The sequence below is a fragment of the Festucalex cinctus genome, chromosome 5, assembly GCF_051991245.1.
Source record: "Festucalex cinctus isolate MCC-2025b chromosome 5, RoL_Fcin_1.0, whole genome shotgun sequence".
In the NCBI taxonomy this organism is placed as follows: Eukaryota; Metazoa; Chordata; class Actinopteri; order Syngnathiformes; family Syngnathidae; genus Festucalex; species Festucalex cinctus.
Window position 1 is genome coordinate 5,368,144 of NC_135415.1, and position 13,225 is coordinate 5,381,368.

Below are 13,225 nucleotides of genomic sequence, written 5' to 3' on the forward strand. Positions count from 1 at the left end.
AACATCTTGTTTCTTTTCTTTTTTTTTTTTTCCAATGCCAGATTTGTAAATTGCATTCAGTTGTTCTTGCAGTACGACAGCGTATGTCCGCAAGGTGTTACGCAGCAAGTCACACACCGGGTAGCACCACTCCTCACCGGAACAACCTATGGAGACAATGTCCGACTACTTAACAGTGTTATTCAGGTAAATGATTTACAATAATTGTGTTATTATATGTAGCTATGAAAAACATTCTATATAAGTTAAAGAGAAAGTAAACCGAAACATTTCTTCACAATAATGTGTAGAGATAGGCCGATATTTGACATATTGGTACATATCGGTATCGGTCTGTTTTATTAATCTGACGGCCGATATGAGCGATCCATTTAAAACTCCGTCTTTTCGCTTCGAATGCAGCCCAGAGCGTCTCTGTCTGTTATGGAGTCCAACTCCAGCAATGTAACGCCCATAGCAGCATTTGATTGGTTAGCCGTGCAAGAGCCAGAACCAATCAGTAGTGTATGCCTGTATCACAGTAGCCGGTCACACACGCACCCACGGACACAACGCGACAGACACATGCTTCGAAGGTAAGTTAAAAGAGAAGAGACTCCGCCGATCGTTTCACCATGATAAGCTAAACACATTGAATTATGTTGTGTATTAAATGCACTATATGAATGGAGCTGCATTGCCTTGCATTGAAATCCCGCTAGCTAACAGTGGTGTGTTCCGCTTAGCATGTAGGCTAACACCCAGTAGCTAATTCGCTACTTGAACTACTCGGGGAGGGAATCACACACATTTTCACTTAATTAAGTAAATAATGTTTGTTAGAAAGGTTCCAAATATTAACAGTTGTAATTATTATATTGTCTAGTTCCATGTTAAGAGTAGAGTAATGTCATTATATTTACCTCTCGTGACGCACACATTGCATTCTGGGTCACGTCCACTACTTGTTGCATAGCGGTTATTATGCAGTGAGATGCCACAGTGACACTAAATAGCGTTTAGTTACTTTATATTGTGTTTATTTGTCGCACTGGTTTGCCATTGTGTGCCTTAAGCTTCGACGTCGATTTGATTGACAGCTCGTTGTGCACCTCGTTAAAGTCCGCTCCGTAACTAATTAAGTGTCTCAAACACCGTTTAACTACACGAACGTGTTCTCTGTCGTATGTTTGGCATTAGTAGAGAAGTGCACTAAAGTATAGTGTGCTTATTTGCTTGTTTTGTCTCTCTTTTCACGTCATGTCTGCTGTGAGTTGGGACATTATGCTCTCAATGGATGCCACTAATATGTAACATCTACGGCCGTAGTCGGCTGCAATTAATGTTCAGTGATGTAATTTCGTTACGTGCCTCATACTTTGAATAATGAGCTCATGTTTGGTGTGTTGTATAACTTTCTCGTGTGTTAGTAACTATTCATGTGGACAGCTAAGACAGTGCTTGTTAATGTGAATTAGCAATGTTGCAGCCCAGTTATTATTTAGACAAGTACATCTGTGCCATTAAGTGATACAGTACAGTACAGTAGTGAGAGAATAGTGGGCCCATATACACACACGTGTCTATAAGTGTAAAACACATTAAACAGCAGAAAGTGGCAGCGGTCCACCGCAACAATGTCTGTTTAACCAAGTTATTCTTACTATTATTATAACCAAGTTATTTTACTCTACCTTTTTCTGCGTTGATTGGGGCATCCTAAGTGGCACTAAACTACATGATGAAGTGTCTTTTGACAGTTCTCTTGTAGAGAGGAGTAGCATGATATTGCTGTTCTCGATTTAAGATCCTCAGCTTATCAAAACTGTCTATATGGTAACAATAACAATAATTATAATAAGGTCTACAAGAACTGTATGGTGTTCAGGGATGAATAGTTTTTCTCATGGAATTTTTTTTATTTATTTTTTGCTGTAGTAATAAGTAATGCCACAGCTGATGCACATTTTGAATGACAGGGTTCCTCCTATTACTTCAAAATATAAAAATATAACATTTATAGAATAAAACTACAAGTATCCCAAATGCTATAAAAGGTAATGTCACATTGGCCCCCACATTTAACTCCCCCCGCCACCAACGTCTTATTGCAGATAGAAGGATGTAAAATGAAAAGTGCAGTGTGAGAATCCATTGTAAAGAAGGGTTAGGGTTTGCATTATTCAAAAATTTGGTGCCAACATTTTAACTTTTACTGCAAATGAATATCGGCTTCAAATATCGGTTATCTGCCTCCTTGACTACCGATAATCGGAATCGGTATCGGCCCTGAAAAAAGCATATCGGTCTATCTCTAATAATGTGTTCTATGTGACCTCACTAGTCCAAACATGACATTCTGCTTAATATTAAATTTGTAGAATATGAATTATGCAGCAAAATCCAGCCGTTTTTATCCATCTCAGGGGGCGGCCATTTTGCCCCTTTCTGTTGACTGAAGATGACATCACAGTTGCTCAGAGCTCAGGCATCGGCCAATCACAGCTCACCTGTTTCCTGAAGCTGAGCTGTGATTGGTCGTTACCTGAGCAACTGTGATGTCATTTTCATTACCCTGGGATTACACCGGATGCGGCTGCGGTGCGTTAAATTTCCGGTTACCTTTCAGAATAAAACACTCACCAGCTCCTATTTCGCAAGTATGTCAGCGAAACGTGATGTGTGATGTGTGAAGATCAAATTGCTTTCTCATTCTGAGGCTTTATGACTGTTGATATTAATCAATGGTGGAACTCATCTCTTGCAGAACACAATAAATTGTATTTTTCAAACAATCTTGCATGTACAGTAGGTGAACTTGTGTTGAATTTTTTTTTGGAGAAAAGTTAACAGGCGAGGTGCTCATTCACGGTTTAGACACCAGCGGACATGGACGAGGAGAGGTTTATATTGGAGGTAGAAAGCCACAAAATAATAAAAGTCCACCTCTCTTTCTGCTTCTCTGTTGAGCACAGACTTTCTGTGTGTCGTTTTGAATGCCACATGATCGCGCGCGGTCACGCGAGACACGGCGGGAAGTGGTCGGCGACGGAGCTGCCGGACCGCAGCTGTGCGGAGCCGGTGTGGATTGGCCAAAAAATTGACGTGTCCGGAGCACGCAGTCAAGACGCACCGCAGCCGCACCACACACGCAACCGGTGTAATTCCGGGCTTAAGGATGCACGATAATGCTGTTTTCAACCGATACTGATAAACCAATAATTTAGAGGTGCCGATGTCGATAACCGATAAGTAAGCCGATAATTGTATGCAAAATTAACTTGAATACAAGTAGAGTCCTACTCTAAGTCTAACAAATACATTGAAACACTGTAAAAACTTTGCACAATGTTTCAATGTATGTAAAGCACCATGAAGCTGAATTTTATTGATATGAGCCATTGAGCCAAAACCACAATAGATGGTCCAACGTGGCATGTCTATTATTATCGCTGGGTTTCTTTATTATCTGGTTTATCTGTATGAAATCAAATTGCCGATAATTATCGGCAGATTTCTCTATTATATGTGTGACGTCAAATTGGTCGATAACTGCCGATAATTATCGGTTGCCGATATTATCGTGCATCCCTAATTTTCATTTGACAGCAAGTGGCAAAATGGCCGCCTCCTGATGCTGATAAAAAAAAAAAAAAAAAAAAAAAAAACTGCTGGATTTTGCTGCTTAACTCCGCAATAGGAACCAGAATCCTATATTTAGACTAGTAGGGCTGCATAGAACATATTGACAAGATTGTTTTTTTTTATTTCCCCTTTAATAAAGGGATGGTATCGGGCCAATACCCAACTTTATTTCAAGGTATCAGAAACTAGAAATTAGAAGAATAGAAAATTGCCATTAATTTCATGCAATTTTAAGGGAAAATGGGTTATATAGGCCTTTCTTTAAATTTGTCTGTCATTGCTGTTTTTTTTTGTTTGTTTGTTTGTTTTTTATGTATCAAGTACTAGTGGTATCAGTATCAATGTCTACACAAGCGTACTAATACTGATATCGGTCTGAAAAAAGTGATATTGAACACCCTTAATGATTAATAAACATGCATATTTGTCCTCCAGAGCCATGTGGTTGAGAGTTCACAGCCTTCTCGTGTTGGTGCTGCAGCCGTGCTGGAGTTTTGGGTGGGGATTTTGACTCAGCAGAACTTGTGGTACCGGGACAAAACAGTGTTGTTCCTCATGGATCAGATCTGCTGTGCCGCATTCACACATCATCAGGAGGAATGTCTGCTGAAGCTCCTGCACCAACAACATAAGGTATTTGCAATCCACCGTTAGTGTTTGAATGTCTGATCCAGTGAGAGAAGTTATAGTTATGCTGTGGTTTGAATGCCTCATGCAGAATGCTTTGGGTTACCATGGAGATCGTGGTCTGCTCTCCTCTCTGGTAGGCTGGATTGCTGGAAATGCCACACCTTCTTTCATAGAGGGCCAATCCCTGAGTGCAGAGGTAAGGGTCTCTAAGCTCCCAAACATTATTGATCTCACTTGTTGACAGGATTGATGTTGATAGGTTTGGTTTGCCTGGCTGGTGCTTAATATGGAGGGCACATTTGAGGAAGACTCTCAGCTCAGACGATGTGTTGAAAATGAGCTCCTGTCAGAGCCTAATATTTCTCCAGAACAAGCCTTAAAGGTACAAAACGTTATCAGACAGGATGTATGACCTTTATCTAATTGCTGTAAATGCTGTGTCTGAGCCAGAGGGCGCAGCAGAGGCTGAAGTTGCCAGTCACGCCATCTTTGCAGCGGCTACAAGTGTACCGCTGGGCCTGGCAGGCATTAGCCACGCCCCCCGACCATCCGCTTGTACCACTGGTCTGGCAGAAATTCCTACAGCTCTACCTCAGGCAGCCTGGGCCCGATTATGGGTATGACACATCTTTTAATCCATAAACATTTCCATCAAACTACATTATGCAAATTAGCAAAGACTGGCCCATGTGAGATAGTTATGAAGTCAAAATGAAACGTAAAATCGCTATTGAATTAAGCCTGACTATGCTGCTTGTTGGAAAAGAGACACTTAAATGCACTTTTTATCTGTTTCCTCCAGACTGGCTGCAGGTGGATGCATTGGGCGCCGATTCTTCCAGGCTTCTTCTCAAGCCACTTTGCTGCGAGACTTGAGGCAGAGAATACAAACCGTATCGGACTTCCATCATGCTGCCAGTCAGGCCCTGAAGGTGCCCCCGACACACACAGCAGTCTCAGCAGACAACCAATGCGAACAGCGTCCCGGCAGCCCCTGTCGCTCCTACCTCACCTCTCCTCAGCTACACACAGAGTTAGTCAGGTAGGTCAAATGCTTCATTCAGAGCAAATAAAGCATTTTTGATTCTAACGGTGACATTTAGCTGAAAGTTAAGATAATTTCTTGTCCTGCAGGTTGTTTGGTGTTGTTGCTGTGTGGTTGGATGATGAAACTCTGCAGAAGCAGGAAGTTTACCTTCCCTCTCTTCCTCCCGAATATGAACCACACAGACTTGCACAAGTTATGCAACAGCAACAGGTCTGTTTGATACTTCTTGAAGAAATAATCCAATATATAAATGTTAGTTTTAAACGCTAGGGATTTAACGATAATGGCAATATCGTGATATTGTGATATTAAAACTGCCACAATATCGTCGTCGTCATGTTCACAACATTTAAAAGGAACACATCTGTTAAAAGTCAGGTTGTTTTCCATTTGTGCAGTTCTAGCACCCTCTAGTGGCTAGTTTATTAATGCAAATTAATTTTCATTAGGGATGTTTTGGCCTTCTATGTTTAAAATCTATGCTAATTGTCAGAAGAAGGGGAACCTAATTTGCTTGTCAAGCGATCAATGTGTGCTTGCATTAGCAAGTAAGTGCCTCAATATTGTTATTAGAGATTGTAGGTGGTTTATATGTATTGCTGTTATGTACAAAAGCACAATATTGTGCTTTTTTTAGTATGAGCTTAGTATGAGTTTTTTTTTTTTTTTTAAATATCGCCAACCCCCCCACAATATCGTGTTAATTACCGTATTGTGACCCTCATATCGTGATAATATCATATTGTGATATTTGGATATCGTTACATCCCTATTAAACACTTTACATTTGCAAATCTAATACAATTTTGTTTAGGAGCTATGGCTGGAGTATGTGGACCAAGAGCGTCTTCAGTATGACAGGAAAGAGGTTCTGTCCCTGTGGGAGAAGGTGCAAAGCGAACCACCTTTCCTCCAAACACAAAACCCCAGCTTCACGGACTACACAAGCCTCAGCAATGGTACAAATTATTGTTCACTGACGTAAAATATCACTTGTGAGCTCTGAGATCTTGTTTACCACGTTTTTTTCTTTATTTTTTTTAAATTAAGATATCAATGTATGGATTCTCACCAAAATATATTTTAAACTTATTTGTGAAATCCTTTGTGCGCGTATTAGGGCCACGTATAAATATTTTTTTTAGAGGGTGGGGGCAATATGCCGAGAAAAAAACTTGTAAATTTGTGAGTTTAGAAAGTGGCAAATTTGCGACTTTCTAAAGTGGCAAATTTTTTGGTTAGTGCTAGTCAGCTGGTAGGGGATCAGGACGTTTTGGCACTCTATCTGCCATGTATGACGAGTAAAGTTTAAATTAAGAATGAATCGGTCTCCAGCCTCCATTTTGATTTTATAAACAGTCCCATTAACCACTAACGAATCCTCCAATGATTAGACTATAGCTGCGCTATGTGTATTTCTCGTAAAGCAGGCCAATTCTAATGCCGTGTGAACCAGGCTTAAAGGCCCGGTCTGCTGTTTTCACTCAGGAAAAGGCACTTTTTAAATACAGGATTTAAACATACAAACTTCTTCTCAATTTACAGCTCTGGGCTTCTCTTAATGTCTGGTGGTGATTTTGTCCTAACCCCCCACCCCCCGAGCGTGGAAAAAAATTAATAATAATAATCCGTGCGTGCTGTCAAATTGCCGCGGGAGTGATATCACGCAGCCAACAAATTCGCCTGGCCCCGTTTGCGACACCCCACCCCCCGCTCTGCGATTGGCTGCAGGGGTATAAACACTTTCCACAGAAACGTCCCGCTGTTTACAAAACAAACACAAAATGGCAAAATACAGGCTGGGGGGGTGGGGGTTTAGGACAAAATCACCACCAGTCATTAAGAGAAACCCATAAGTGTAAATTGAGAAGTAGTTTGTTTAAATCCTGTATTTAAAAAATGCATTTTCCTAAGTGACAACGGCAGACAGGGCCTTTAAGTTTCTGAGTTTTTTTCACAAATATGCCACTTTATAAACTCACAAATTTGCCACTTTAGAAAGTTGCAAATTTGCCACTTTCTAAACTCACAAAAAAAAATAAAAAATTCTGGTGACACCAGGACTGGACTAGTGACCATCCACACTCACAAGCACACCTAGGGACAATTCGGAGCGCCCAATTAACCTGCCATGCATGTCTTTGGAATGTGGGAGGAGACCGGAGTACCCGGAGAAGACCCACGCAGGCACGGTGAGAAGATGCAAACTCCACCCAGGAAGGCCGGAGCCTGGACTCGTACCCGAGTCCTCAGTACTGGGACGCGGACGTGCTAACCACTCAATCCATGTGCCGCCCAGTCCAAGTTTATCTTATTTTAAATTATGCAAAAGAATTTATTTAAGCGGTTTTGGCAGAGGTCATTTTTAGTATTATGCTAATGAAAGTACTAAATTCTTAAGTCTCTTGTTCTGCAGCAAAGGAGCGCATCCAGTCCAACTTGCAGAAGCATCCAATTCCACGTCCACCCCCTGAACTCCAACACATGAAAACACCAGTGGCTGAAGTTCCCAGCGTATGTCTCTCTGACTCCAAAGCTGCTGCTGAACTGCTGCAACGGGATCTCAGCATACTGCAGGACCAAGCCAGGTATCTTGAAAACATAAAAACATCACAAAACGCTAACGGCAAAACCCCAACCAGATGTGTTTCATGCGGTGTCAGGATTGCAGTATCACGAGAAGCCCAGCAGGTGGCGATGGAACAGGAGCTTCTGGAGAGTCTTCCTCTGCTTTACAAGAACCGACCAGAGCAAGTGACCATGACCCTGGAATGTAAAGGGAGAGGAGGGCAGCCATGCCAGGGTCCAGCTAATATCACCATCACAGTATGACCACTCTCACTGCGCTCCACAAACATTTTGTGTTCACCTGCGTGACTCTTTGCGTTTCAACTGTGTAGTGTGAGTGCGTCCAGCGACAGGAGGCAGTGCAGACTCAGATAACGACACTGCGAAGGGACATCAAGAACCTTCAGACTGATGCCATGGCTCCGCCTCCTCAAGACCTGGCTCATGCTGCCGTCCACACAGAGAACTTCATCACGTAAGTATAAACAAATAAAGCATATTCAGCAAGTGTGGAAAGATGTTTCTTTTGAAGCTGAAGTTGTGCATTTACTATGTGTGCAGATCTCTGGTGAACATGTACAAATCACAAAAATCTCCATCAGTGCAAAATGTTGGCGTGTCAGCCTTCTACCAGGTGGTGTCCTATGTGTGTGAAGACACGCTGCGACATCCACCAACACGCCAGTATCTCTCCTCGTGTGTGGAGATACTGGGACAGGTACACACTTGCACACACGCAGACACGTTACTGTAGCTGTCCGTTTACAGTAATGATGAACTAGTGATAACCATAAGAATACAATTCAGTAAGATTGCAGACCTCTGCCAACGATTGTAACACAACCCACTTCATGCATATGCTGGAAGACTTTAATATTCACACTACAAAAACACGTCTGCTTAATATCAGATAAAATACACTTGTTCTTAGTGTAAATTTACGAGAAACAAGTGAAATTATCTGCCAGTGCAGTAAGCTAATTTTACTTACTTAGATTTCTTGAAATAAGAAAAATGTGTGGATCTATGCTACCAAAAAGAAATTATCTTCCTAATCGTGTTTTCAATTATTACCAAAATAATTGTGATTAATATTTTCTTCATAATTGAGCAGCCCTACCATATTGCACTTTTTTTTTTATGGTTTTCACACTTATATTTTCCATTAATCTTGTTACTGCATTCTGCAGAATCTTAAAATAAGAAAATTAAATTTATGAAACCCCAGTTTAGGCCCATTGATGTTGGTTAGTCATCTTAAAATGTGGGAAATATTTATCTTAAGTCTCACAGTCCTTAAAACTGGCTGTTAACACTCAAGGCTAATAAGTATCTTAAAATAAGCAGAATGATATCTGACAATCATATTTAAGTAAAAATAACTTGTCAGACTCTTACAGCATTTTAGCTTATTGTGCATAAAAATTGTAATTTTTACAAACTAAGTAAGAAATAAAAGACAATCTTAAAACAAGATTAATAATCTTGGAAATTCTGCTCTTGCAAAGTATATAATTCTCAAAACAAGACAAATAAGACTATGGCTTGATATAAGCATTTAAGTCTAGGTTAGATATCTGATTTTTTTTTTTTTTTTTTTTTTTTTAGTGAACATAGACTCTTAGAGCATTTTAGCTTATTATGCATGAAAATGAACTAATTTTAGGATTTACAAACTAAGTAAGAAATAAAAGACAAATAATCTTAAAACAAGATTAACAATCTTAGAAATTCGGCTCTTACATAGTAAATAATTCTCATAACAAGATCAATAAGACTTTATGGCTGGATATGAACCTTTAAGTCTAGGTTAGATAGTTTAAATTTGAAGTGCATGCTTTAGTCACAAAAAAAAAAAAAAAATTAAGTGGAAAGAAAAAATCTTCTTATTCTTTGAACATGTCCCAGTCACTAGTAGTAGACCCCTGGCCACATTGGGGTACTTGCACGTTGGGTACTGATCCATAGGAAAAGAATCCTCTAAAATATAAATGTTTTTGCCTTTTTGCCTGACCTTGCCTGTGAGCTAAGTCTCATATGTATTTGCCTTAAAAAAACAAAACATAATCTGCCTTTTGCAAACAGCGCATCGCCACAGCAACAGCGCGTGAGACATAAAAAGCTTTCATTAACTTTTCAATTCAATGGGAGGAGTATGTTAAATTATGACCTATAAAATGCCATAAATGGCGCCCATTGCAAAATAAAGTAAAAATGGCGGACTTCCTGTTAGGTTTAGCGTATAGCTACAGAAGACTTTTTTTTGTAGGTCTTGAGCTGTTATATTTTTTCTAGATTTATGTAACTTCAAACCAAGTGTGCTTTCTTGAAAAAATTATAGGGGTAACTAAGGTATTTTATAAAGGGGAAGTCAATCTTAAATATTTATTCACAATAATATGTTATATGTAACCTCAGTAGTCTAAACATGACATTCTGATTAATATATTACATTTGTGGAATATGAGTTATGCAGCAAAATCACAGTTGCTCAGGCAATGACCAATCATGATTGGTTGTTACCTGGGACCTGAGCAACCGTGATGTCATTTTCACTTGACAGCAAGTGGCAAAATGGCTGCCTTCTGATATTGATAAACATGGCTGGATTTTCCTGCTTAACTCATATTCCACTAACGCAACATTAACCAAAATACTAGGGATGTAACGATATCCAAACGACACAATGCGATATTATCACGATATGAAGCTCACGATACGATAATTATCACGATATTGTGAGGATGTTGGCATATTTAAAAAAGGTCACAATACTGTTAAAAAAAAAAAAAAAAAGAGCTCATACTAAAAAAATAGCATAATAACATTGTGCTGTGCTTTTGTACGTAACATCAATGTTATGTTATTATTATTAGTGTTTTATTATTATTGTTATTATTATTATTATTATTATTATTATGATTATTATTATTATGATTATTTTTATATATTTTTTTTATGTTAATATTATTATGTTATGTTGTTAATGTATACACACATTGAGTTCCTCCACATATTGACTTGCTTCATAGGTATATTATGTTCCCCTTCACCTGACCATTAGTGTGGATTTTAAACCTAGAAGGGCCAAAACATCCCTAATGAAAATTAAATTGCATTAAAAACTAGCCACAAGAGGGTGCTAGAACTGCACAAATAGAAATCAACCTGACGCTTTTAAACAAATATGTTGATTTTAAATATCGTAAACATGACAACGATATTGTGGCAGTTTTAATATCACAATATTGCGCTTATCGTTACATCCCTACAAAATACCGTATTTAGACTAGTGGTGCTGCATAGAACATATTTGTATTATTGTCCCCCAAAAAAATGTTTTGGTAATTGCACAATAGTCCTCTAAAATGTAAGCGTTTTTGCCAAGCGTGATACGATTACAAGGTTTTAAGAGTTCACTTTTCATGAGCATCATTTTTCTTTACAAACGGTGCATCGCCATGGCAACAGCGAGCGACAAAAGCTGTCAATAACTTCCAATCTATACAAGGCTAAAAACTGCAAAATTCCAGAATAAATTCAAAATGGCAGATTTCCTGCTAGGTTTAGCTTACGGCTCCAAAAGACGTTTTTGTAGGTCTTGGGGCAGTTACGTACGTCTCCCAATTTTCACGGATCTAGGCGAAAGTTTGGTGAGATTTTGTAAATGTTTAAGGTGTCAATAATGTGATTGTTTACAGGGGAGACGAAGAAGAATTCCGACAGAAACAATAGGGACCTCGTAGAGATTGTTGCTCGGGCATTAAATATATAACATCCGTGGTTGAGGTGATAAAAGTGTCTTCTTTTCTATCAAGGTGTTCATCCAAGGCAACGCTGAAGAGTGTAGCCGTGTCCTGAAGGCCATCTTGGAGCAGAGACGTCTTTGTCCTCTCATTTCTCCCTTTTTCACGCCTAATGCAGCCCCTGCCCAGCTGGTCTCCCTCTACCAAGATGTGGTGACATCACTACACCTTGATAGTGCAGATGTCATTTTCATGCTGCTCACTAAGGTCAGCCCAAATTGTGGCGAAATCTCAAGTACAACCACAGCCATTCGATTTCAGCTTCCTTTTGTATCCATTTCAGTTTGATTTGCCCACCTGGCTGAACGAAGCGCATCCCGTGTTTTCCGAGAGGACCCGGCTACTAGAATTAGTCCATGGTGGTCTTTGTGTCTGCGGCCGGGATCCTGAACCGGAACTTCTCACCCCTTTTCACCTTTTCACCAAACACTGGACCTCACTTTTACGCCACCACTTCCCTGACCACTACAGCGATTGCCTGCGTCTGCTCATGACCAGTAAGTGTGTCTGTTTTGCAAGTATTCAAGGTCAGGTAGTCAGAACAAATAAAAATGTTTATTTGTCAGCCATAATGTCAAATTGAATTGGTGGCAACAAGAGCCCAGAAATTGCTCAAAAGATTTTTATCACCACCACTGAGTCATAACAGACTTGCTAGTTTTTCCGCCTATTCATATTTTCCTTTTATCTCTTATTTGCATGGTAATGTGCGTTGGAGTAGGCACTTAGACAAAGCACATAGTCATGCCTTTGAAGGCCTGCCATCCACTCATCGTTCACTCTCGCAAAGCATTAAATAAGCGGCATTACGTGAAATAAGTCAGATTTTATTTTATTTTTTTAATTTAACAAGACATTTATTTCTGTGGTGGTGTGAATTTTAGTCAAGTCGTCTTTATTTAAATAAGCCTTAGCTGTCACAAAGCGCTGTAGAGAAACACAACATAACTTGAATTACTTTGTATGAGTCACATTTAACAGTTATATTATTTTGGTACCCCAAAAATCTTCATGGGTCATCATGACCCACTACAGTACATGTTTAATTACCAAAAATACAATATTTCAAATATGTAAACAAGAAATGACACACCAAATTCTGTCAATACATGATTTACAAGAAAAAGTTATTCATTTATTTTCTCATAAAACATTTTTTTTGTGTGAAAAAAATGAAAATCAGCGACATTAACAGTTTTTTTATGATTCCCCATATGGTTTTGTTTTTAATTAAAAATGTTATATTGTGTAATATTTTCTAGGGGTGTTAAAAAAAAAAATCGATTCGGCAATATATCGCGAAACTACAGCACACAATTCTCGAATCGATTCAATAGGCAGCCGAATCGATTTTTTAACATCCATTTTTGATGAAAAAATATTCAACAAAACGTCTTTTCACACCTTAAGCATGGAAGAATGTTATATTAATGGAACATTAAGACTTAATATTTTATTTCAATGCTTTTATAACATGAAAAAGGTTACAACCTGTTTGTTAAATACAGTGGCTCACAGTTATAACACTGAAGTTTGAGATCAATAAATA

The 13,225-nt window shown here is 39.1% G+C and overlaps 1 protein-coding gene across 2 annotated transcripts in view; it reads left to right on the plus strand.

Annotated features, from left to right (window-relative positions):
• Positions 1–13,225, plus strand: part of epg5 (ectopic P-granules autophagy protein 5 homolog (C. elegans)) — a 42,712-nt gene that overhangs the window by 11,630 nt on the left and 17,857 nt on the right. For both annotated transcript variants that reach the window (XM_077520632.1, XM_077520633.1), the window contains exons 19-32: positions 42–186; positions 4,060–4,257; positions 4,343–4,450; positions 4,514–4,636; positions 4,705–4,871; positions 5,057–5,296; positions 5,389–5,512; positions 6,117–6,261; positions 7,719–7,890; positions 7,966–8,128; positions 8,203–8,345; positions 8,432–8,588; positions 11,689–11,883; positions 11,960–12,173. In XM_077520632.1, coding sequence (XP_077376758.1) covers positions 42–186; positions 4,060–4,257; positions 4,343–4,450; positions 4,514–4,636; positions 4,705–4,871; positions 5,057–5,296; positions 5,389–5,512; positions 6,117–6,261; positions 7,719–7,890; positions 7,966–8,128; positions 8,203–8,345; positions 8,432–8,588; positions 11,689–11,883; positions 11,960–12,173 — 2,294 coding nt within the window. The remainder of the gene's footprint in view (positions 1–41; positions 187–4,059; positions 4,258–4,342; positions 4,451–4,513; positions 4,637–4,704; positions 4,872–5,056; positions 5,297–5,388; positions 5,513–6,116; positions 6,262–7,718; positions 7,891–7,965; positions 8,129–8,202; positions 8,346–8,431; positions 8,589–11,688; positions 11,884–11,959; positions 12,174–13,225) is intronic.